The sequence below is a fragment of the Pleurodeles waltl genome, chromosome 3_1, assembly GCF_031143425.1.
Source record: "Pleurodeles waltl isolate 20211129_DDA chromosome 3_1, aPleWal1.hap1.20221129, whole genome shotgun sequence".
Classification (NCBI taxonomy): Eukaryota; Metazoa; Chordata; class Amphibia; order Caudata; family Salamandridae; genus Pleurodeles; species Pleurodeles waltl.
The window spans coordinates 483,008,568-483,035,465 of NC_090440.1; the positions used below are offsets into that span (position 1 = coordinate 483,008,568).

Genomic DNA, 26,898 nt, shown 5'->3' on the forward strand with positions numbered 1-26,898 from the left:
AAGTGCCTAGCTGTGGATTTTGGCCTGTAGCTCAGCCGGCACCTAGGGAAACCTACCAACCCAGTGCATTTTCGAAAACTAGAGACCTAGGGGAATCCAAGATGGGGTGACTTGTGGGGCTCTGACCAGGTTCTGTTACCCAGAATCCTTTGTAAACCTCAAAACGTGGCTAAAAAAACACGTTTTCCTCACATTTCAGTGACAGAAAGTTCTGGAATCTGAGAGGAGCCACAAATTTCCTTCCATCCTGCGTTCCCCCAAGTCTCCCGATAAAAATTATACCTCACTTGTGTGGGTAGGCCTAGCGCCCGCGACAGGAAATGCCCCAAAACACAACGTGTACACATCCCATTTTTTGACAGAAAACAGAGCTGTTTTTTGCAAAGTGCCTACCTGTAGATTTTGGCCTCTAGCTCAGCCGGCACATAGGGAAACCTACCAAATCTGTGCATTTCTGAAAACTAGAGACCTAGGGGAATCCAAGATGGGGTGACTTGTGGGGCTCTGACCAGGTTCTGTTACCCAGAATCCTTTGTAAACCTCAAAACGTGGCTAAAAAAACACGTTTTCCTCACATTTCAGTGACAGAAAGTTCTGGAATCTGAGAGGAGCCACAAATTTCCTTCCATCCTGCGTTCCCCCAAGTCTCCCGATAAAAATTATACCTCACTTGTGTGGGTAGGCCTAGCGCCCGCGACAGGAAATGCCCCAAAACACAACGTGTACACATCCCATTTTTTGACAGAAAACAGAGCTGTTTTTTGCAAAGTGCCTACCTGTAGATTTTGGCCTCTAGCTCAGCCGGCACATAGGGAAACCTACCAAATCTGTGCATTTCTGAAAACTAGAGACCTAGGGGAATCCAAGATGGGGTGACTTGTGGGGCTCTGACCAGGTTCTGTTACCCAGAATCCTTTGCAAACCTTAAAACGTGGCTAGAAAAACAAGTTTTCCTCACATTTCAGTGACAAAGTTCTGGAATCTGAGAGGAGCCACAAATTTCCTTCCATCCAGCGTTCCCCCAAGTCTCCCGATAAAAATTATACCTCACTTGTGTGGGTAGGCCTAGCGCCCGCGACAGGAAATGCCCCAAAACACAACGTGGACACATCCCATTTTTTTGACAGAAAACAGAGCTGTTTTTTGCAAAGTGCCTAGCTGTGGATTTTGGCCTCCAGCTCAGCCAGCACCTAGGGAAACCTACCAACCCAGTGCATTTTCGAAAACTAGAGACCTAGGGGAATCCAAGATGGGGTGACTTGTGGGGCTCTGACCAGGTTCTGTTACCCAGAATCCTTTGCAAACCTCAAAACATGGCTAAAAAAACACGTTTTCCTCACATTTCGGTGACAGAAAGTTCTGGAATCTGAGAGGAGCCACAAATGTCCCTCCACCCAGCGTTCCCCCAAGTCTCCTGATAAAAATCATACCTCACTTGTGTGGGTAGGCCTAGCGCCCGCGACAGGAAATGTCACAAAACACAACGTGGACACATCACATTTTTTCATAGAAAACAGTGCCTACCTGTGGATTTTGGCCTCTAGCGCAGCCGGCACATGGGGAAACCTAGCAAACCAGCGCATTTTTGAAAACTAGAAACCCAGGGGAATCCAAGATGGGGTGACTTGTGGGGCTCTGGCCAGGTTCTGTTACCCAGAATTCTTTGCAGACATAAAAATTTGGCCAAAAAAACACCTTTTCCTCTCATTTCGGTGACAGAAAGTTCTGGAATCTGAGAGGAGCCACAAATTTCCTTCCACCCAGCATTCCCCCAAGTCTCCCGATAAAAATGGTACCTCACTTGTGTGGGTAGGTCTGGTGCCCGCGACAGGAATAGATCACACAACGGTCAATGTTGGTCCTTACATGAGGTAGCTGTTGACCCTGGGGTGATCCATTGCTGATGCAGGCACTAGGTGTAGGCACTCAAGTGGGGTAGTGTTTTTATCAGGACAGGTGAGGAATCACTGGGTGGTAGGAATTTTGTGGATCCCAGCATATTCCTGTATTTTGTGTGACAGAAATGCAAGAAAAATAGAGTTTTTATTCAACATTTCAGCTTTGCAGGGTATTCTGGGTAAGAAAACTTTGGGGAATCCACACAAGTCACACCTCTGTGGACTCCCCCGAATGTCTAGTTTCCAGAAATGTTTGGGTTTAGTGTGTGTTTCTCTATATGGCCGCCGAACCCAGAACCAAAAACACAGGTGCCTGCCTTACAAAACCAGTTTGTTTTGCAATAGATAATTTTGATGTCTCCACAATACGATTTGGGCGGTGGAATTTTGGGCTGAACTAAATTGGGGAGCTCCCAAGAGAGCACTCTCTCTCTCTGCTTGCCGCCGCATTCACCTGCTCTCTGGGTTGGGCTAACCCACTATTACCCAGTTGCACAGCCTGCTTGCGAAGGGACAGCAGGACTGTCCTCATCACCTCCCTCATAATGTACTGGAAGAGGAGTTATCGAATGGGACTCCTCCTACTGAAAAATCACTCCCAGAGTCTGCGCCATTGACCTATCCCTCACGATCGCACCCCATGCCCCCCCGCCCTGGGGGGCACCTACCTTTTAAAAAAAAAAAAATTCTGAGGGGGCCAACCCCCCCCCCCCCCCCCCCCCCCCCAAGTGAAATGCAGCTGTGCTGCGATCAGGGGCCAGGAAACACTTTCAGGAAGGCCTCGTAAGAAAGGGGAGACCCTCCCCTTTCTTACGAGGCCTTCCTGAACGTGGGGAAGGCCGTTTTCCCCATTGGTGCAGGAAGCGGCCGCAAGGCTGCTTCCTGCTCCTATGGGGAAATCAACATTGTTACGTAAAAGGGGCAGGGGAGACACGGAAGAGCTTCCGTCTCCCTGGGCCAGAAAAAAATAATAATAAATCCTCGGATTTATTAACCCCCTCCCTGGTGTCGGCCACTGGTCGTGACCCGCACCAGGGAGGTGGTGCGGGCGTCGGCCAGTGGCCCACGCCCGCATTGAAGGGGTTAAAGAGATATCCAGGTTTCTTCATGTCATATTACAAGCCTACAAAAAGAACTGAGGCAACTGCCTTTTGCTGTGCATGATGGAATACAGGAAGACTTTCTTTTCTTAAAGGCACAGCTCTATTTACATTCTGTATAATTGCAGCCTATGGGCTACACTGCCCTGCATTGTTTCATTCTCATTTGAAGTTGTAAATAAAGTTGGAAAACATGTTTTTTACTACATTTCTAGAATAAATATGTTTTAAAGGTATATCTGTACTACAGCTTCCTTTCTTACCAATCAAATCAAGGGACAATTTGGCCTTTGTAGCCTTTTCACCTAGGCTGCTCATTGATATTCTTAAGTGACTTTACAGGCCTTTTTCAAGAAAGGCAAACATCTACACTTAAGAATACACTACAGAACAGTGCTCCGGGGTCCCCGCAGGCGTGCAGAACTATTCAGTGCTTATGACTATCATGGAAATACCCCTACGAGAGAACTGGAGTTACAGGTAAGAAACCATTCCTTCTCGGTTGCCATTACATTGGTCAGACAGGTCAGTGAGTTTACTACCTTTTTTTTTATCTTGACACGTTGGTCTTCTTAACCAGTGCAGCTTTCCTGCACAAGATGGTGACTCCATTTCACCTGGGGTAGTCCATCACTGCCCCCTTATTTTATCCCACACCACATCTCACAGAGGAAGAGGAGTGGCTACATCGCTTGGATCCCAGAAGAGCAGTCAGTTTTTACATGGACCGTACCAGAGTGATTAAGGTGGACGATCAGCTGTTCATGGGTTATGCTGGCAGCAGGAAAAGCATGGCGGTTCAAATGCTTATTTTGTCTCAATAGATCATTCTTTGTATAAAGAAATGCTATGCTTTTACTAAGAATGATCTCCCTGGGGGAATCTGGGCTCATTTCTCCACGGCCAAATCCTCTACTTCTGCTCTGGCAAGAGGTGTGCCTATTGTGAAGAACTTGTGGAGCAACACCATGGGCACCCCTGCACATTTTTACCAAGCATTATTGCCTGGACACATAGTTGAGGATGGATGGTCATTTTAAACATTCTGTGATGCAAGATTTCCCTGTATAACCATATCTGTAGGCCCATCTCCTATTGGGAATCTACTCAAAAGGTGAGGAATCCTCAGTTAGAAGTATCCATGAGAAGACAATGCTACTTACCTTTGGTAATGATCTTTCTGGTGGTCTACTTGCAGATGGTGCAGATTTGTCACTGATCCCATCCTTCTCCACATCTGAAGGTTGGTTAAACATCGATAGGTTGAATTTATAAGAAGGTTAACTTTGTATTGCACCTCTTATATCTATGTCATTATCATCTGTTAATTGCCTGAAAGGTACATTGAAAAACTGGATGGAACCTGACATCAGGCGCGTGAAACCCTAAGAGAGCTTTACATTTCTATAATTATGGTAGAAGCCATTGTGTTGGGTTCAACGGGACCAAGAATGGAAAAGAAATGAAAAAGAGGCCTCAGACATGGAAAGTCCTCTGTGTTAAAATCGTCTGCGCTCTGTTTAAGGAGGACCCCTCCTCCCCACAACCGAGAAGGAAGACCTGTTAGCTCAATGCCAGTTTTGGACATTTGCCAGTCTGCAACATGGGTGTTGGTGCACACCTTAACAAGGCACTGCTTCTTTTACAGCCATGTCTGACGGGAGAGGCATTTGGCCCACATTGACCTGTAAGATTTCCTGATTTAAGTCCGCTTCTCAGACCTTCCACCTTTGGAGATGTTGCTGTAAAGGTAAAGAATCTATGGTTAGAAGCATGCATTAAAGTCTAACCAAGTAAAAACTTAATCGCTATCACCACATGTAAGAGATAAGCAAGTTTACTTACCTTTGGTAACGCTCTTACCGGTGGATATTTTATCTAGTCGCATACTCCTCACTTCCCACCCACCTGTGGAGTGGACTCCTGAGGAACTTAGATTGTAGCTCACTGTTGCACACAATTTGTTCATTGCTCCGCATGTGAGGCTGAAAAAGGAGAAAGATGAAGAAACTAACATGAGCGCGCAGGGATTGTGCTTAATGTATGTGTAGGAAGCTGGCTTTCTTTATGGTGCACTTAAAAGAAGTATACCGTGTAGAGAGTCCAGTGGATCCCCAATGATTTGCAGAGGCAAAAGTAGATGGGGCTAATGCTTTATTTTGCGGTAGTGTGAGCGAGCAGTTAGGCTTATCAGAGGATAGTGCTAAGCATTTGTTGTACTCACAGAGGCAATAAATTAGAGACACACTCAAAGAATAAATCAAAGACCAATTTAGAAAAATAATAATTTTGTTTATATATACTTTAAACACAAGAACTTCATTACAAGGTAAGTACTTTTTCAAGCATAAATAATTTTTAGTTTCAAATATTGACACTTTCAGAGTTCTTCAATGTTAACCTATGGAGGAAAACACTGTTGCGCAATCTCATGATGTGGAAAAGTGCCACTGTTGGAATGGTTACCCCCCAAACACACTTTTTTTTGCCTGCTATTGATGCCAACTTTGAAAGTGTGCTGGAATCCTGCTAACCAGGCCCCAGCACCAGTGTTCTTTCCCAAAATCTGTACCTTTGTTTTCACAGTTAGCACACCCATGGCACACAGTTAAGTCCCTTGTAAAAGGTACCCATGGTACCAAGGGCCCTGGGGCCAGGGAAGGTCCCCAAGGGCTACAGCATGTATTATGCCACCCTGGGGGACCCCTCACCAAGCACATGCACACTGCCTTTGCCTTTTTCTCCCCACCAGCGCACACAAGCTGCAAAGTCGACACCCACAAACCACTGCCTGTGGCATAGGTAAGTCACCCCTCTAGCAGGCCTTACAGCCCGAAGGCAGGGTGCACTATACCACAGGTGAGAGTATAGCTGCATGAGCAATATGCCCCTACCGTGTCTAAGTCCATTATTAGACATTGTAAGTGCAGTGTAGTCATATTGAATATATGGTCTGGGAGTTTGTCATTACGAACTCCACAGCTCCATAATGGCTTCACTGAATACTGGGAAGTTTGGTATCAAACTTCTCAGCACAATAAACCCACACCGATGCCAGTGTGGGATTTATTGAAAAATGTACCCTGAGGGCATCTTAGAGATGCCCCCTATATGTTAGCCAAATTGCTAGTGCAGGACTGAACATTCTGTGCCAGCCTGCCACTTTAAGACAAGTTTTTGACCACATGGGGTGAGAGCCTGTGTGCTCTCTGTGGCTAGAAACAAAGCCTGTAGTGGGTGGAGGTTCCTCACACCTCTCCTCTGCAGGAACTGTAACACCTGGCAGTGAGCCTCAAAGGCTCAAGCCTTGAGTTACAGTACCCCAGGGCACTCCAGGTATTGGAGTTGCCCACCCCAACTATCCCCCCCCCCCACCCCCAAGACAAAGATCCACTTTTGACATCAAGTCTGGCAGGAAAATTAGGGAAAGCAGGGAGGAGTGACCACCCCAGCTTGTACCACTTGTAAGGTGTTTAGAGCTGAGGTGACCCCCTCCCTGCAGAAACCTCCATCTTGGTTTGGAGGACAGGGACCAATAGGGTTAGGTTTGTGTCCCCCTCCCCAGAGGGAGTGGGCACAAGGAAGGTGTATCCACCCTCAGGGACAGTAGCCATTGGCTACTGCCCCCTGACCCTAACACACCCCTAAATTTAGTATTTAGGGGTGACCCTGAACCCAGCTCTTCAGATTCCTGACGGCCTCAAGAAAGAAGAAGGACTGCTGAGCTGAAAACCCCGCAGAGAAGAAAAGGAGACAACAACTTACTCGGCCCCAGCCTTACTGGCCCGTCTCCTGCTTCAAAAAGCTGCAAAAGATGAAGCAACGCGTTCTGCAGAACCAACAACCCCTGACAAAGCTTCCAGGGGACTGCCTGCATTACCGAGGACCAAGAAACTCCAGCGGACCTGCCCAAGAAGAAGAACATTAAACCATCTTTAAAGGGACTCCCACCTCACTCCAGAAGCATGAGTCCCAACTACTCAGCACCCAACGCCCCTGGCCCGTGTCCAGAGGAACCAAGCAGCCAGAGAGGACCCCCAGGCGATTCCGACCAAGTGTCCACCCTGGGCTGACCCCTCCACGACAACGCCTGCAGAGGGAATCCCAAGGATCCCCCTGACCGCGACTGCCCGGGACAAACATATGCACGCCTGGAGAAGTACTGCACCCTCAGCCCCCAGACTTGAGAGAAACCGACCGCCAGTGCAGATGTGACCAGCAGGCGTCTCTCCTCCCTGTCCAGTCAGTGGCTTGCCCGAAGAGCCACCCTGTGCCTTGCCTACAACGCCTAAGTGACCCCCGGGTCCGCCCATTGAGTTCAATTGGGAACCCGACGCCCTCTTTGCACCATGCACCTGGCCACCCCAGTGCCGATGAAGGTGTGTGTTTGGTGTCTACTTGGCAGCCCCAATCCCCCAGTGGTCCTCTAAACCCCCCCTGGTATGCCCTCCGACAACGTGGGTACTTACCTGCAAGCAGCCCGGAACCAGAGTACCCCCTGTCTCCGTAGGGGCCCACGTTGTTTTGGCTCCTGTTTGACCTCTGCACCTAACCGGCCCTGTGTTGCTGGTGCTGGGTGTTTGGGGTTATCTTGAACCCCCAATGGTGGGCTACCTATGCCCCGAAGACTGAACCTGTAAGTTTGTTACTTACCTCAAAAACTGTACTTTACTTACCTCCCCCAGGAACTGTTGAACATTGCAGTGTCCACTTTTAAAATAGCTTTTTGCCATTTTAAAGAAAACTGTGTACAATATTGAGTCTATTCAAAGTCCTAAGTATTACTATGCAAAGTACCTTTCATTTGATGTACTTACCTGCTAAATAAATCTTGTGGTTCTAGAAATAAAATAACAAAAGAATATTTATCTATATAAAAACCTATTGACCTGGAGTTAAGTCATTGAGTGTGTGTTTTCACTTATTGCTTGTGTGTGTAAAACAAATGTTTAACACTACCCTCTGATAAGCTTAACTGCTCGGCTACACTACCACAAATAGAGCATTAGTATTTTCTATTATTGCCTCTGTCAAGCCTCTTTGGGAACCCCTGGACTCTGGGCACACTATATCTCACTTTGATATAGTGTATACAGAACTAGTTTCCTACAAGGTCCTTTCGGGTTTCGTTTATTCAGACAATTTTGTTACCATCATTTCTTCACTTGTGACCTACTCAGCAGAAATATCTCTTCATACTTCAGATGACAAAAGAACCCTAACATACACTCTTGATAAAATTAAAGCTATAACTAAATATTAACAGTTAATAATAAATGTATTGAATTATACATGCAGAATTGGATTCTTCAGAGAAATGGATAGTCAAATTAATGGTGTCCTTGATAACTGTTAATTATCAAAGGGAGTATGTGCCTTTTCATGAAAAGTGAGCATTATGGCCCACATGAGAAAGGTTGCAATCTTCGAGATCTGAACAGCAAAAACTTTGGAGAGCAGTCCAAACAGTTACCCCATAGAATTGTATTCACTCTGACTCCGATATATACACCTTGATAAGCCAGACCTCTCAGAAATGTGTAAGATATAATGAATTCTTACTGTAAATCCTTTTTTTATGTGTTTTTTTTGTTAGCACTCTGCTCGCACCATGGAAATACCATGGGCAAAGTTGTTTCTGCGACGCCCTGAGGAATCATTCTGTAACTTGTCCCCTGATGTATTCACTCACACTGCCATGTCAATACACCATATTAGATATACATTACTCCATTTCTTTATTAAACATTTGGCCTATTCACAATAGGGGTCCAAGGGGGTCTTCACCTAACTTTGGCCTTTACCTCTTGGCAACTTCAGAATCTAACCTCATTGTTGTCCAGTGTTGGTATATAGTACAGTACCACAAAGGCATATTCAATTATTCTAAAATATATTGGCACTTTGGTGCTATGTGCATGGTGGGTTACTTCCTTCTCCATACATTTTCCTGACCTCCCAAACTTAGCAACTTATAGGATGTCTTTGGCATTAGATCTGCAGTCACCATTCTCTAAACTGTATATTCTTGTGGGAGCCTAACAGCCACATGGGAACTTAACCATATAACTGCTCTTGATTTTTGTAGCATGTTGTGGCATATTTTAAACTCTTGTACATTTTGAGACTTTCTTCATATAACCTCAGTGGTTGTACTTAGTACGTTCTTTGGTCCAGTCCAGTGGGAGATGTGGCTAAAATATCCCTGTTTGACCTGATTATACTGACCCTCTCCACTCTCTGTATCTTACTGAGGTATTCCTGTACAATATTTGGACCCAGTAGGATTCTGTTCACTTCCATCTTTTCAGCCCCTCGAAGACACTGCAGGAGTCTTCTAACAGGTAGGACTGCTTTAGCTATTTTGTCGTTCCACTCTTCACACCCCTCTGCTGATTCCCCATTAGAGTGCAAGCTAAACCAGCCTGACCTTCTATTTGTGATGTCCCCGGCACTGCCCTGTGAGACTGGATCAATTGCTCACATTCACACTATAAACATGCTTTCAAAGAAGCCAAGGACAGCTATAACCCCTAGAAAAAAAGTGTCAACACCAAACTGTGTCTTAGATTTTAAGTGAGCTTGGTATGTTAATCCGATATTTATATTTATACTATGTATAATTATAAATGTCTAATATTTATATTCATATTTTTTTAAGAACTTCCAAATATTGAAACTAGATGATAAAATTATTATCCCTGTTTCCTTCATAAAATCTTCTTTGAATTAATAAACAACCAACATTATTACCTGTTAAACCAGAAGAATTGGGAAAATGTTATTATTTAGGTCCAAAATCTGACATTTCAGCTAACAAGTCTGGGGAAGGGGGGTGTGAAATATGGTGTGGTTGTGAGGCCTCACTGTGTAATGTAATGCCAGGATTCTTAGGACCACTTTGGCTTTGTTTATCAAAGCTTAGCTCAACCATGGGTAGCTATCGCTTTGATTAGTCAGGCTTTAACAGATGAACAAGTGAAAACCTGTGAACAGCACCAAAACAACTGAAAAAGAAAGAAACACGACCCTCAAGAAATCCAACACAAATCAAAATATAAAAAGTTTATATTTTTATGAATTTATGGACACCAAATGGAAAATGATCCACTGGAGAGTACCGTACATATATTTTACATGGAACAATAAATCAGAGATGTTCATGTAACTCCGAACAAGTATTGGCAAATTCAACAAATTTGACACCTGGAAACTTTTTCAAGAAAACTTTGGTTAAAGTGGAATGCAGTTACTGAGAGTTTCTTTGGGTGACCAGCTCTGTCAGGGAGCCTGTCAAGGGGACTAGCAAGGTCCAAAGAAATGGTTTTCTTGTCAATTCTTCAGTCCAGTGTCAGTGGGCCCTTGTCATTGATTTCTATGGAGTGGTCCTGATGCAAGGGGTACAGGATGCTGAAGATGCTCAAAGATGCTGAAGATGCTGTGCAGTCAATGGGAGTCTTCCTGGGGCCTCTCACTCCTCTGTCCACTGTCTTTGTGGAGCGACTTTGTACTCTCCTTCAAAGTACTCTTTGGCCCAGGAACAGTCCAGTCACCACTGGACTATTGGTCACCAGGCACAGCGATCTCCGCTGTTTCCTCCTTTTCACAATAACTCTCTTTGAGAGGTTCAGACTACACTTCAACAGCTCTCCCAGGTCCAGTAGACTCGTTGCCACTCTTGGGCATCTGATCTCGGTCTCCTAGGCTATGCTCTGGTGAGGAGTGTTAATATGGTGACCTGGGCTACCAATTCACTTAGGGAGGCTTTTTCAGCTTATGTGGTCCTGTGCTAAGAGCAGGAAGTCATCCAACTGACTCTTGCAATCTCCAATTCTGTCTGGACTTGGAACGACCTCCCCGCAATCAGGACACAGCAGACAAAGTCTATTCCTTCTCTAGCCCAAGGAGCAGCAGGTGCAGTCCTTCTTCGGTGCAGCCAGTTCCAAAGTCAGCAGGACAGTCTTTCTTTTGTCTTCTTCTCAAGTCCAAGCAAGATCTGGGTGCCAGGGGTGCCCCTTTTATGCTCAGTGTCATCAGGGGAGGTCTCAGCAACAAGGGGAGGTCTCAGCAACAAGCCAATGGGATACTAGGTTCCCTCCCGCCGGATAACAACTTGCTGGGAAGTGTAGCATGTAGCTATACCGAGTGCTCTATTCTGCCCACTCCCAGGATGTCAGAACTTCTCTCTTAGTGTGTGGAGATCAGTAGCACACTGAGAGGTGTGGCTACCTGGGAGCTACACGCCCATGGAAAAAACAATTTGGCCAGTGGTTCACTCAGTGATTAATTTGTCAATAAAAAGGTGCCGGTGCTCAAATCCCTCCTCCTAAACACGCGGCTGCTGCAATTAAATCTGCAAGCACAGAATACTGAGGCAGCGTAATCCTGAAGCCACCTCGGCCCTCTTCAATCCATACAAAGCCACTTACTGCCCATACAGCTTTCTGTTTTCTCCCTTTGTGGCACTTTTTCGTTTTTCCCTTTCTCCATCTTTTCCACGTGTCTTTTGCTTGCAGCAAATGCTGGAGGCAGAAGAATAAGCCCCGGCCCTCAAAAGTAAGTGCCGGTGCTCAGCACCAGAAACATCAAGCACAAATTAAGCACTGGTTTCACTCCTCTCTGTCCCCCAACACTAACCTGTCTACCCAGACAAAAGAACAGCCTCTCTTGAGTGTGGTTACTATTTGCCCTTCAAAGATGACTTCCCATTTGAAATTCACCTTTTGAGCTAACACCCAGTGTGACTTCCTGCCAGGAGGAGGTAGCACCTCTTCCAGTGCAGGCCTCTATTGTTACCTGTCATGGGAGCCATTGACACGTCTTCCCACGTGGGCAGAAAGCTGTCAAGTGGACAGCCTTAGCAAACAAGCAAAGAGCAACAATGTGGCAGTTTTCTGGAAGTTGCATGTGGTAACAAGTTACATTACTTTCACCCTAGGCATCATGTTGTGCCTAATGTAATGAGTTATTTGATATCCTAAAGTCTCAACTTTGGTAGTCCCATTCAGATGTTAGCACAACTGAGGTGTTCAGTGTGCACCTCTATACTCACCAATAGGGCTGTCAGTAAAAACAACAATTATGTGAGTTTTTATTGCTAAAACATGTTACTAATATGCTGCACCCTGCCTTAGGACTAGATAGGCCTGCTGTATGGTTACTTACTCATATTAAAAAGGGAGTTATGTCTCTGCTATTGCTCGAAATGGCAAAGTCCAGTTAGCAGTTTTAGACTGTTCCGCCAGTCTGCAGTGGGAAGCTAGTTGTTACGTTTTACCTTGTCCCCCTCAGGGTGGCACAACCTGTGCTGCAGTCCCTGAGGGGGCACTCTAACGTACAGACCCTGTGTACCCCTGGGACCATATACTAGGGACTTCGAGGCTTGTTTATGAATTCAAAGAGGAAACAAATTAATGAAAACCAAAATAAAAGGAGGTTCAATTTTCTTACTGTATGTGCAAATGCAGTACTGAGGAAATAACAGCAGAGCAAATACTATAGGTAATGTAATGCAAGTTTAATGCAAGTTTTGGCTAGTGTGGTATTCTTCCATTCATGCTACTTTGTATTGCAGTACGCTTGTGACTTTTATGCTACTTAGATTCCTCAGTACGGAAAAGTTGGTTTGTGTGAAACAATGCAGTCAGATAGATGAGATGGAGTATATGTGGAAAACAGATAAGCTCCTCATACCATACTGTAAGAGGTAGTTGATCAGTCCCTCCTCATCTCAATATTGCTGCGAAGGATAACTTAACTCCATTACTGGTTGACATTTAGTTTTTTTTGTTTATTAATTTTTACATTTTGCTCTTGTAAGAAACTGGCCTGGTGTGGGGTGAGTACGTATGCTGTTCTCACCCTATACCAGGCCCAGGTATCCCTCATAAGTGAGGTGTAGTCAGTGTCTTGGAAGCCAGGCTCTCTAGAGGTAGCTGTGGATGAGCCGCCAAGGCTTACCTAGGAGACATGCAAAGCTCATGCAATACCACTTATAGTCACACAGCACTCACACACATGAAAGAACCACACAGTGTTACGAAAATAAAGGTACTTTATTTTAGTGACACAAATACTAAAATAATTTATAGTCTATGCTCCACTAGCAGGTGAGTAAACACACTATTATATACACCTTAGTTGTCAGGAATAAGCATAGAAAGTAATAGAAAACAGTGCAATAATAATAGACAATGGTGACCCTAGAGGGAGCCCAAACCATATATTAAAAAAAATGGATTGCGAATGATGAACCCCCACCAAGGTAGATGGAATCTGTAGAGGGGAGCTGGAGGACCGAGGAACCCCAAAAGGTAAGTACCAAAGTGCCCCCCAGCAACCAGGAGAGAAAGGTAAGTAATGTCGTTTTTCCCAAACCCACAGAGAAACTTTGTGAAAGGACTGTGCAAGACCCAAGCAAGACTGCAAGAAACAGAAGATGGATCCAGACAGAAGAGGATCTGCAAATGAAGAGGACCAAGTCCAGTTCCAGTTGGAGTTTCCGGTTGGGGCACAAACCATTACTCTCCTTTCTGGAGATGCAGGACCAGGTCCACAATGAAGACCAGGAGTCAGCTATGCAGCACAGGAGCAGAGGAAGAGTTACGGAAGTGATGCAGTCGATGTCCCGAGTCAGAAGAAGAGTTGCAGTCCGTCAGTGGTTGGAAAAACCACAAACAAGCCTTGGGAAAGGCAAGAGTTGCAGAAGAGGAGTTGCAAACCTGCTGGGACAAGGAATGTCTGAGGGGACTCAACCCAAGAAGGGGAGTCCCAGGCGTCCTCCAGCAGTCAGGAGAGCAAGAAGTCATTAATGCAGCCTCCACAGGCAACTCACAGGCAGCAGGCACAGGAGTCGCAGTGAGGCCCACTCAGCACCCTTGACAAGGAGTCCTACGTCGCTGCAGGCAGGAAACCATGCTTTGCAGGGAAGAGTGTAGGAGGCTGGGGATACACGGAGCCTGAAGCTGCCTTAAAAAAAAGCCATCAAGCCTTGGTAGCTGCAAGAGTCGCGTTCACAGGGGTACTGTCCTGCAAGGCGAGGCAAATACTCACCACCGCAAAAGTTAGACAGCTGGTAGAGGAGACCAAGGGGACCACTCAAAGACCACTACCTGTCTGCAGGATCCACGCACAGTTGCAGGAGAGAGGACCCATGCAGCCGGTCGTTGTTGCAGTTGGTGCCTGCGGATGCAGGGGTGACCTCTTCACTCCAAGGGAAATTCCTTCTTGCTTCTCGGTGCAGGCTGAAGACTTGCCACCTTCAGAGGATGCACAGACGGGGAAATGTTGCAGTTGCTGGAAGGAGCCGGAGAAACAATATTGCAGAGCGAAATTGTCGCCGGAGCTGCAGATTGTAGGTTCCTGTGGAGTCCAGTTGAGGTTCCAGTGGGCAGAAGTTAAGGTAAACATTGCAGAGGAGTCCTGTAATCTTGCATGTCGAATATGAGGACCCACCCAAGAGGGAGACCCTAAATAGCCCTGAAAGGGGGATTGGTCACCTAGTAACGTGACCACCTATAAGGAGGGGTCTGTGATGTCACCTGCCTGACCTGGTCACTCAGATGCTCCCAGAGGCCTCTGCCATTCTTGGATTCAAGATGGCAGAATCAAGTGGCTGCCTGGAGGAGCTCTGGGCACCACCCCTGGGGTGGTGATGGACAGGGGAGTGGTGACTCCCCTTTCCATTTTCCAGTTTCACGCCAAAGCAGGGAGTGGAGTTCCCTGAACTGGTACAGTCTAGTTTATGCAAGGAGGCTACCAAATGCTCCTTTTAAGGCATACCAGTGGCTTGGGGAGGCTACCCTTCCCAAGCCATGTACCATCTATTACCAAAGGGAGATGGTGTTGCCTCCCTCCCCCAAAGGAAATATTTTGTGTGCCTTCCTGAGTTTGAGCTGTTCAAGCAGCAGGAGAGCAGAAGCCCATCTGTGGGATGGCAGCAGTACGGGCTGCCTGGGCACACCCTCGAAAATGGTAGGAGCAAAGCTGTGGGACCTCTAAGGAGCCCCCAGAGAGCATGGAATCGTACAACCAATACTGGCAATGATTTGGGGTATGATTCCGACATGTTAGATACCAAACATGCCCAGGTTCGGAGTTACCATTATGTAGCTGCGCATAGGGAGTGATCTATGTCCAGTACACAGGTAAAATGGCTTCCCCGCACTCACAAAATCCAGGAAAATGGATCTGGAGTTCGTGGGGGCACCCTGCCCTCTGGACTAGGAGGGCCTGCCATAGGGGTGACTTACAGTGACCTGGTGCAGTGACCTGTAGTGAAAAGGGTGCACGCACCCTTTCAACCAGGCTGCAATGGCAGGCCTGCAGACACACTTTGCTTGGGCTCCCATGGGTGGCATAATATATGCTGCAGCCCATGGGAAACCCCTGCCTTGGGTACCTAGTTACCATATACTAGGGGGTTATAAGGGGGCACCAGTACGCCAATTGTGGGTTGTAAAAAATTAGGGACAACCAAATCCAGAGGGAGAGAGCACAGTTACTGGGTCCTGGTTAACAGGATCCCAGTAAACACAGTCAAAACACACTGACATCAGGCACCATGTGGGGGTCACCGTGCCAAAAAGAGGGTACTTTCCTACAGCTCTGAAAAACTGGAAATAAAGGCGGAAAGGAATTTGAATGTAGGTTAACCTATATGGGCAATGCAGAATGACTCACGGGGGCACCCATGGCATGCTTTAAATATGTTTCATTCAGTATCAGCATATAATTTGATTGTGTTTGCAAAGTGCAATTGGAAGCATACACCACCTTAGTCTTAGTGAAATATTATTGCATATAATATATATGTAAGTAGTACTTTTATAGTGCAAACTTGGCCAAAAAGCAACGGAGTGCTGTACAGGATAGAAAAAAAAAACATAGCCAAAAGAGTGATGGGAGTGGTAGACATAATACAATATCGTACAAACTGCAGGCTTTGTAGGCATAATTTTTTAGCAGATAAAATGAATCTTTATATCCGAAAAACTTTCTTTAGTGACAGTACAATACAATTTGGATATGTGGTGCCTAATGATCAGGTTCTCATTGAGAAAACAATCTGTAGTAACTATATTTTATTTTAACACTTGTATCCTCTTTTTTTTTACTAGGTCCTGAGGCAGCGGCCAAGGTTTGTTACATTAAAGAAACAACCTTCTTACATTGGAAATGAGAACCTGGAGCTCAGGGATTACCAGCTGGATGGCCTCAACTGGCTCGCCCACTCATGGTGCAAGTACGTACAGAGGCAAATATCATTGTATTGGGTTGTTTGTTATAAGTATTTGATCGGAGAACTGCTATATGCTTCAGCTGAATTTTAGTAGGACTTTGGTCGCCTAGCTCTCTGAGCCATGGGAACCTAAGCAGTGCCTCACCCATGTAACTTTGCAAGGATAAAAAACATCTGGGGTTGTTCAGAAGAGATGTGGCCTTGCAGTTTAAATGATTGATTTTATAAATGTCTTCTGTGTTCTCAAAGTTAATTCAATTAGATTTCACGATGAATTCCAAGAGAACCGGCCTCTTGGTTAAGTTTCAGACAATATTTTACTAAATTATATTTTTGCAGTTTTCTGTTCGCCAGACACATTTTTCATTATTGAATTGCAAGTAGACAGTGGATGGTAAAGGGTTAAAATAAGTGCGGCAAAGAAATGGTCAGAAAAATACTAGTGAGAAGAGGACATGTGAAAGCATGTATACTTCTTCAGTACAAACTTCAAAGAGGTGAAGAAAAGGGGGAGATGCAGTAGCGCTAAACAACATTAAATCTGTGAAACTTGTTTTGATCAGAGCTAAACTTGATTGTGTTTAATTATTTACCTTTTGGTTTGAAGGGGGAGCATGGAGTGTTAAACACAACACAAAAGCATGTTTTCTTCATCACTTCCTGTGAACTTGAGGTTAAGCTCTTAAATGTGTTTGTTTTAGCCTGTTGGCCACATCTTTATACTGGTGTGACTGCATGATTTAAAGATCTAACCAGTTTATTTCTTTATTCTCCACCTCCAGGAACAACAGTGTGATCCTTGCTGATGAGATGGGGTTGGGAAAAACCATACAGACCATATCATTCCTCTCCTACCTTTTCCACCAGCATCAGCTGTATGGCCCTTTTCTGTTAGTCGTCCCATTGTCTACTATTACTTCCTGGCAGCGAGAATTTGAGATCTGGGCACCAGAACTGAATGTAGTGACTTATATAGGAGACCTCATGAGCCGAAACTCGGTGTGTAGCTCTCGTATATACATGTTTGTCAATATGTATCTTTATAGAAATGTACTTTACACTTGAGGGAACTGCAAAGCACTGGGCTAAACACATCTGTGATTGAAAATATCTGTTTCCTCTTCCAGCTTTCGCTCTCCCACACTACCAGTACTATCCTCTTGTCTCCCATCCACATGCAACCTAGATGTAAACGGACTGCAATATGTAACTCAACGTTTTCATAATGTTCAGTGGCGACATATCCTTATACCACCTCAGAATCAGGAAGTTGCATTATGCCCCCACACTTCTAATTTTCAAATTAGGTTACTGTAAATGTTTACTCACTAGACTTTCATCATACTTATTTATATCCTTTTAAAACAGTTTAACTGTTACTATCTATATCCTATTAAAAACCCCAAGGTTCCACAACTGGTCGAAAAAATCTCCAGTACAATATGAAGCCTTGTATAGATTTCCCCCCTTGCTGCCTTTTCCTGTTTTTTAAGTCAGTCACCGTGCATCCTTCTGTGTATGCAATACTCCCGCCTTACACCAACTTCTCTCTCATTATCCGAATCACCTTGAGCCACATGCATTTCAATTACTTTCTCTCCTGGTTTGTCTGCGCTTTCACGTTCTTCTGAACGTGCCACTACCACTGTCGTGCACATTTTTAAATAAATATTGAGAGCCACTTCTTACAACCCGAAGTCCTCTAACTAAACATTTCTGTAATGATACCATCCTGACCGCAATGGACTGATGTACCCTCCCACTGTTTCTAATTTGTATGTAGTCCTGTAATGTTCGAGGTCTGACTTCTTTGACTCACTTAATTTGTTGATGTTCAAACTACCAGAGGCATTTTAGGTTTGACTGGCCGGATGACGGATTAGCAGAGGCCCTAGGGTGGTCATCCTGTAAAGGTCAGGATCGTGCTACACTATGAAGATAAGAGTTCCCATCAGCCACAGCTGAGTATTGTGTAAAAGTGGCCCTCTGTTTCTCTTAAAAGAGCAAAGCTCATCAGCTTTCAGAAGCTGCTGCTTATCGGGCTTCATTTCTGATAACCAATATATGAGTGGTAAAAGTTAGTGTTTAGTATTTACTGAGGTTTCTGGTATTGAAGAACTGAGATTACAAAAAGCTATGTTTCATTTATAAAAGATCCATCGATTTCAGTACTCTCTTTAGCAGAAACGCACAATGCCATTTCCCTTTTTAATTTAGAGTTTTGTTTCCAATTATAGATACGGGAGTACGAGTGGATAAACCCACAAACCAAAAGGATTAAGTTCAATGCACTTATCACAACCTATGAGATCTTACTAAAAGATAAGGTTTGTAAAGTAGATTTATATAATGTGCACGTTTTTAAAAAGCGGTCTTGCATTTTTCTGTATGAATTATGCAGCATACAATAACATGAACATCTAATTAATGCTGTACTGTTTTTGCATTGTGATAAGCAGGATGTACCCAAGTGGGCTTATTTACGGGATTGGTGCTACCATTTAATTGCATGTGTCTGCCTTGAGACAGAACCCAGGCGCACACACAAATGCACATTTAAACTCTGTTTTTTGTGTCTACAGCCAGCATTTTCCCCTTAGTTTTACTACTTTTTAAATTCAGAATCACTATTCATAAATGTAGAATGTATCTGCTAATCTGTGTGAGCCCGGAAAAACATACGTATCTAAAATAGTTTTTGAGACATTGCCCGTTTGCAGTTAAGGCACACTAAAATGTAGCACTTATCATTAATAGATGGCAGAATATCACCACCCATAGTACATGAGAGGAGACTGCAGGTCATGGTTTTTCCTACTTGCATTTCTTTGTTTCAAACTGGTCCTGGCTTTCTCTTCAGCATTCATTACAAATGATCATTTTTGCCCGTTAGTTTGATGTGTCTGAGAAATTGCCTTAAATGTGATATAACATATCTTTGTGATTCAGGCTTGCAATGGGGACCTTAGTTATTGGACTTAAGGGAAGATCCAGATATACTTTGTCAATTATTTTATGGGTTGTTTCTGTGTGGAGCATGTGCATCAGCGGTGTAAGATGGATGGAATGCAAAAGAGCATGGCGCTGTCACCTTCTTCACTTGCAGATAAGGCCTGCTTTTGCAGAAATGTGAGAGCTGGTACAAGTCTGTATGAGTATTTGGGTTTTGATGTTGTGATGGTCTCGAAGATGTAATATGAGTGAGTTGGCATGATTTTAGCAATGGTCGATAAACAATAGAAGTTTCATCGCAGTGAGCTATTCTGACCGAGACTTCTAACTGCAGATTCCTCATCTTGTGAAGTTTCCCAAGGCGTCAGACTGGATCCGAAGAATTTTGACAGCAAATCCTTTGTGCGTCAGTAGGTAGCATCGTACAGCTTCTCTTCTGGTCTTTGCCAACAGGTATTTGATGTCGGGACCACTATGTGTGTGCCACTTTGCGTGCTGATATCCGTTCCTTTCTTTCCTGATCCAGAGCTCCCTCAAATCCTGTCAGGTTGACAGAATTTCTATTCCCTCAAATTTTTCAAGTGTGCTAAGGACATTCCCCCTCCAAAAGCCACAGGGTTCACACCGTGTGGGAATGGTAACCACAAGATGTCATTGACAGATACCCACAAAGTTTGTCTCTAGTGTCTTTGCTCCAGGCACAACTTGGCGTTATGTGACTGCTGCATGAAGATAAACCGAAAGGCAACCTGGAACAACACCCTTGGTGTTGAGGAACTTCGAAGGAAGTCCAAGAAAGGCTGGTTTTAGTTGAAGTCAAGGACACATTGCCTCTTGCCATTGACGATGCCACAACAACTTAATGAGCTCAAAACGGCCCTACATAAAAACTTTATTACTTCTGTGGCCTGCCTGCAGCTCCTACAGATCGTAGGCGGCCTACAGTGAGATCTCCACTGGCAGACTCATCCCACATACAAGTAGACTAAGAGCGAAAGTGTTTCCCACTACCCATTTGGACAGGGAGTCAAAACGTATGGGGACATTTGCCAAGTGCATGTTGTCGACCAGCCTTGCCCTGAAGTCAGTCAACACCATCTGCTTCCTAGGGAAGTACTCACATGCATTGTGGGACACCGAGGTGAACATTTTGCCAGCTCTCCCTGATGACATCCACCTGCAACACCTCATTCAAGACAACCAGGATGCAGCGAAGTACTACATATGTTTGGGTCTGGATGCAATGACTGTCGGTCTAGGGAGCATTGTGCTTCAGCCTGGATTCGTTCAACTGGTTTCTCAAATGACATTCAACAGTCTTTAATCGATATGTCCTTTGAGTTTAGGCTCTTTGGAACAAAGGCGGACATAGCCATGAGACGATTTAAAGTTAGTAAGGCCACAGTGTGCTTTCTAGGCCTAGCTCATTCTGCTCTGCAGTTCTCCCAACTATTTTGTCACATTTTAGGCTTAAGCAGCAGATACCAGCAAAGGCAACACCAGGGTGTACCTCAACAACAGCATGCCTCTTAGTCCTTTTGCGGTAGGGGCACGGAATCAGATTGACAGCCTCCAGCCCCCAAGGGCAACATGCTTCCAAACCACCTCTCCTCCAAGCACTTTGAAATGCCTTCAGTTGCTCAGGAACACCCTGAGTATCACCCTCATCCGACAAATGCATGCTCCAGATTGTGGAACACTGTTACGCCCAGTCCTTGCTGTCTCATCCCCTAGATATGCCAGCCACACAACAGCACCTACCGGGGGCCCATTCTTTGAGGTTATGTTCACGCTTTCTTGACCAACTTGTACGGTGAAACTGTTGAAGGGTTTTCACTGTGTTTCTTTCATCTTTTTTTTCACGCACTGTGCTTTTAGGCAATGGGTAAGTTTGATGGCTATCTTGAACAGGCTGTTTTGGGCATCCCTTATGAGTGGTCTACTTGTTTTTAGAACATCTCTGTGAGGAAATGGGGTGCACCATCTGGTGTGGTAGTGCAACCTCACTGTGTAATACAACTACCTACCCCTTTAGAACCCATAGGTTTTGTCTGTCAAACCCTCAGTTCAATCCTGAGTAGCTGTGGCACTGAGCAGCCAGGTTTAGGAACAAGTGTTAGGCATTTAAACAGCACCTAAACAATTGAAGAAGAAATCAACATATTACTCAAGAAATCCAACATCAATTTATAGAAATAGGTTGTATTTAATAATAAATCAGTGCAATTTGACTCAACCGCAAACAAGTCTTGTCAAAGTCAACGAACTGGACACTTAGAATCGTTTTCAACTTAGGTAAATGTCAGGGTGATTAGTAGGAAGTTCTTGGGGTGTCCAGCTCCAGCAGGGAGCTAGTTGGGGATCAGCAAGGTCCTTAAGAACAGTACCTTTACAGGAGAAGCAGTCCTTCAACAGTTCCAGACACTTATCTGCCTTGTTATGGATTCCTTTGGTGTGGTCCTGATGCAAAGGATGAAAGATGATGAAGATGCTCTAAGGAGTCTGTGTATGCAACAAAAATGACAGGGTCTTCCTGGAGGTACTTACCTGTCACTTTAAAGATGGAGATAGGGTCCTGGTTTTTTGGTTGCAGGGTCAACGTCCCACGAAGTCCTCACTTGTCTTGGCAAAGAACAGTTGTCACAGTCCAATCCTTCCTGACTCCAATCAGGAGGGTCCAGTCAACTCCTCCACGACATCACTCTTGGGTTCAACAAACTCATGTTTAACTCTGTGCATCAGGGCTTGTTTCTTGGTGCTACACTGCGGCAGGGGTAGCAGCTTGAAGACTTTTGGCTACTAGCTTGCCTCAGCAGGCTTCTTCAGGTGTTGTGTCCCTGTGCTGGGACCAGAAGACAAGGCAACTGGTCCTTGGAGTTCTCTTGGTTTGACTGGGCTCTAGAGATGACTTCTCCTTGAGCAGGGCACAGTGGACACAGTCTCTCTCTTTGCTAGCCACCAGTGTCCGACATCTGCGCTTCAAATGTGGCTTCACTTTTGAAGGCTGCCTTTTGGGGCTAACGCCTGAGTGGCTTCCTGCAGGAGGGAGGTGATACCTTCCTGGCTTGCAGTCCCTCATTGTCCTCCTTCCTGAGAGTCGTTAGCACATCTCTACAGGAGGGCAGAAGGCTGTTGCGTGGAGTAACCTCCACGTGTGCCCTCGTGGTGTAGGCTCCCCATGTGCCAGGAAAGGCACAGGAGTTTTTACGGCAAGAAAGTGCCAACTTGGCTAAAGCTGCACACTGCAACACGTTAAGTTAATTTGACTTGAGATACAAGTCAGGCTTAATGTAACAAGTTATGTGACACCCTGGAGTGCCCACTTTGGTTGCATTGTTCCAAAGTTAGCACATCTGAGGAGTTCAACATGTAATCCTGTACTCCCCAATGGGGCAACCAAGTCTTCTTCAGTGAAGCAGTCGTTTTGCATGTTTTACTGTTGGGTCATGTAAAGTACATGTCTTGCCTGTGTCATGTGTTGCACCCTGTGTCTAGGGCTCGGTAGGCCTGCCAGATAGGTGACTTAAACACGTCCTGGGAAGTAGTGACTTTGCCATTGAATTCAGTGGCTAGCAGTACACAACTGCCCTACCAGTCTGCAGGGGTGGACTGGGTGACTTAATTTTTTACTTGAGGGACCTCCAGGGTGCACAATCAGAGCTGCAAACCCTTGAGTACCACTCTAACTCACATGCCCTGGGTACAAGGCAACCCTTTACTAGGGACTTACAGGAAAGTTAGCCACTTTCAATTGGGTATAGCCTATTCAACATACACTTTTAGGGTGAGGGCACTGGCACTGCTGTCTGGTTAGCAATCTTCAGTGCTCTCTGAGTTGAAAAACCAGTAACATTAGTTGAAAAACTTGGAAGTGAGCATGCAAAAAAAGGCATTTCCTTACAATCTCCACCTGAGGCACATGCCCTATTTAAAGGAGGGCTTAGCTCAGACGCCGAGTGGGTGCATAACTGGTGCACCAAAGGCAAGCCCATGTGCACATGAACTGCCCAGGTGCCAGGAATCCTGGTCTGTCTTTTTCAGGTAAAATGCTTTCTTCAGGGGAACAACTTTGGTCTCTTTGCCAGCAAGTGCACCTTTCTGCAGGTCTAGTTTGGCCCCTATTTGGACAGCTCAGCAACCCAGCCGTCACAACTTGTGTTTTCACTGAATAGAAGAAGTCTGGCACTGTATCTTATGTGGGTCATCAAATTAGGAGGAAGCACTCTATTGCTTTCTCAGCCTCAATTGTCTCTCTCTAGGTTGTCACTACTTAGAGATATACGATCTAATATGAGACTAAATGCCAGATGCGGTTTCCCTCTTAGAAAGCTAGCTCCAAGACCTCTCTAAACCTGACATTAGTTTACAATTCCTACCAGGATACTTTATAATTAGACAGGACCATGTTGATTGCTATTGCTCCACCTTGGATTCTGTGCTTCTGCTTCAGCCAAGGAAGACAGTCTACAACCTCCTGCTGCTTGGTTTACTAATGAGTGTAGGAAGGTGGCCTGGTGTGTGGTACGTACCTAAGGTACTTACACATTATATCAGGTCCAGGTATCCCCTATCAATGTTGTGTACGCAGTGTCTAGAAGCAAGGCTCTCTTGAGGTAGCTGTAGATGAACAGCCAAGGCTTATCTAGGAGAAATGCAAAGCTCATGCAATACCACTGTAGTCACACAGCACTTATACACCTGAAAGAAAACACTCAGTGTTCCAAAATAAAATCCAGCTTTGGATTCCTGAAGAGGAACACCTGAAAAAGAAGGGGACCTAATCCATAAGTTGCAGGAGTGTCTGGTATTGGCAGGAGCCACTACCCATCCGTCTGTGGTTGCAGGAGTTGGTCGATGGTGGAACGAAGACGGTCAGTAATGCAGCCCTGGAGTCGGTGAAGAGTTCTTGGAGGATGCAGTCGTTGTCCCACGCCGGATGGAAGATTGCAGTCTGTCTGTGGCGTGGAAAAGCCAACAACAAGCCTTGGCAAAGGCAGAAGTCTCGGTGGATGAAAAGTGGAGCTGCTGGGGACCAGTAAGGAGACCCACTGGAAGAGGAACCAGGAGTCGAAGAGGAGCCCATGCTGCAGAACTGAAAAAAGGTCCCATGATGCAGGAGAAGCACGCAGAGGGCTGTGCGTTGCAGGGAACATTGCTGGGGGCTGGGGCTACACGGAGCCTGAAGATCCCTTGGAGTGGATGCTAACAATCCTTGGTAGCTGCAAGAGAAGCAGTGAACGGAGGTACTGTCCTGCATGGGAAGGCAAGGGCTTACCTTGACCAGAGTTGGACAGCTGGTAGAGAGGACCGAGAGGACCACTCCAGACCATGACCCGTGATGCAGTATCCATGCAGCTCATGAGATCCACGCAGCCGGTCATCGTTGCAGTTGGTGCCTGCGGATGCAGGGGAGTGACTCCTTCACTTCAAGGGAGATTCCTTCTTCCTTCTCGTGCAGGCTGAAGAATTCCAGCCCTCGGAGGATGCACAGCTGGGGAAATGTTGCAGAAACTGGAAGGAGCCGTGGAAACAATGTTGCAAGCAGAGTCTTCATTGTGGATGCAGATTGTCGGTTCCTGGAGGGTCCAGTCAGAGTACCAGTGGCCAGAAGTCGAAGTAGAGTTTGCAGAGGAGTCCTGCTGGAATCTCGCAAGCCGAATCTGAGGACCCACCCAAGAGGGAGACCCTAAATAGCCCTGAGAGGGGGATTAGTCACCTAGGCAGGTGACCACCTTTCAGGAGGGGGCTCTGACGTCACCTGCCTGACCTGGCCACTCTGATGCTCTCAGAGGCCTCTGCCCACCTTGGATTCCTGATGGCAGAATCAAGGGAACCTCTGGAGGAGCGCTGGGTACCACCCCTTGGGTGGTGATGGACAGGGGAGTGGCCACTCCCCTTTCTATTGTCCAGTTTTGTGCCAGAGCAGGACTGGAGGTCCCTGTACTGGTGCAGACTGGTTTATGTATGGAGGGCAACAAATGTGCCCTTCAAAGCATACCTGTTGCTTGGGGAGGCTAGCCGAGCCATGCAACACCTATTTCCAAAGGGAGAGGGTGTTACCCCCCCTCTCCCAAAGTAAATCCTTTTTTCTGTCTTCCTGGGCTTGAGCAGATCGATCAGTAGGAGTGCAGAAAACTGTCTGACGGTTGGCAGCCCAGAAAGCTGGTAGGAGTAATGCAAGGAATCATACTTCCAATACTGGCAACAGTATTGGGGTATGATTGAGACATGTTTGATACCAAACATGCTTAGGTTCGGAGTTAGCATTATGTAGCTGGACATGAGTATTGACCTGTGTCCAGAACGCACGTAAAATGGCATCTCTATACTCACAAAATCCATGAAAATGGAGCTGGAGTTCACAGGGGCACCTCTGCTCATGCAGGGGTGCCATCACACAGGTACCTGCACGCTGCCCTCTGGGCTAGGAGAGCCTACCATAGGGGTGACTAAGAGTGACCTTGTGTAGTGGCTTGTAGTGAAAAGGGGTGCATGCACCCTTTCACACAGGCTGCACTGGCAGTCCTGCAGATACACTTTGCATGGGCTCCCTTTGGGTTGCATAATACATGCTGCAACGCATGGGGAACCCCTGGTGCCCCAATGCCCTGGGTACCTGGGGACCATATACTAGGTACTTACAAGGGGGCACCAGTATGCCAAATGTGGAGTGTGTGTGGTCCAAGCAACCAAATATAAAGGGAGAGAGCACAGTCACTGGGGTCCTGGTTAGCAGGATCCCAGTGAACACAGTCAAACACACTGACAAGAGGCAAAAAAATAAGGGTAACCATGCCAGAAAGAGGGTACTTGCCTACAGTGAGGTACTAGATTTAAAAAAGATGTGAAACAGTGGTTTCCAGCCTTTTGACTCCTCTCAGGACCTAAACTGAATCACTACTGTAAGCCGGGGACACCCAAGCAGTTTGAACAATTTAAATTTGAAAGATGGACAGACGTGTGAAAGTGCACATTACTGCCCTTATTTAACTGAAGGGTGTGTGGGTCAAGAAAACCAGTCACCTGGAAATATGGATTCCACATACTGTCTGGTGCCTCTGAAGCAGGTTTGGGGATTGAACACCCTAGCACAAGGAGCCCTAAGCCTGGTCATACTAACATTAATAATATGATCTGTAAATCTGAACCAAAGAGATGAACGCACATGAGAAAGGACCACAGTGTGGCTGTAAGCAGGCCTGACTAATGCCTACCAGTAGTGTGCAGTCTCATACTGAGAATTGTAGGGTACCAGACTAGCCAGGGCATCATCCGAGTACAAGTCTCTGTGAGAGATGTCTTACACTTTTATGCAATTTAATCTTAGCAGGTCTCTATGTCTTGAAATTCACCTCAAGTAACAGTTGCATGGAAGGGCGTGCATGTGTCGTCTTTGCTCTGTAGCGGAGGTAAGAATTATGCTAAAAGGGCTGTTTTTGTGTAAGACGTGCTGCAGGTTCGTAAGTTCCATTGGTGCAGCAGGTGTGGTGTCACCAGGGCCCAAACTGGAGGATAGTTGATTGAACCCTGATTATTGCTGATTTTACAGTTCCTTTTCCTTCAGTGCATTGGGGCACAACACACTGGCAAAGCCACTGAATGGCAGACAACATCATCAACCCACAACTCAATAAATATGGCACTGTGCATTCTGTTTTACTGTTCGCATAACACATGTTCTGGATTTTGACACACCGCTGCTCAAAGT

At 45.7% G+C, this 26,898-nt stretch overlaps 1 protein-coding gene across 2 annotated transcripts in view; it reads left to right on the forward strand.

Moving 5' to 3' along the window:
- Positions 1 to 26,898, forward strand: part of CHD2 (chromodomain helicase DNA binding protein 2) — a 1,519,436-nt gene that overhangs the window by 568,491 nt on the left and 924,047 nt on the right. For both annotated transcript variants that reach the window (XM_069222751.1, XM_069222752.1), the window contains 3 exons: positions 16,117 to 16,241; positions 17,021 to 17,237; positions 18,476 to 18,565. In XM_069222751.1, coding sequence (XP_069078852.1) covers positions 16,117 to 16,241; positions 17,021 to 17,237; positions 18,476 to 18,565 — 432 coding nt within the window. The remainder of the gene's footprint in view (positions 1 to 16,116; positions 16,242 to 17,020; positions 17,238 to 18,475; positions 18,566 to 26,898) is intronic.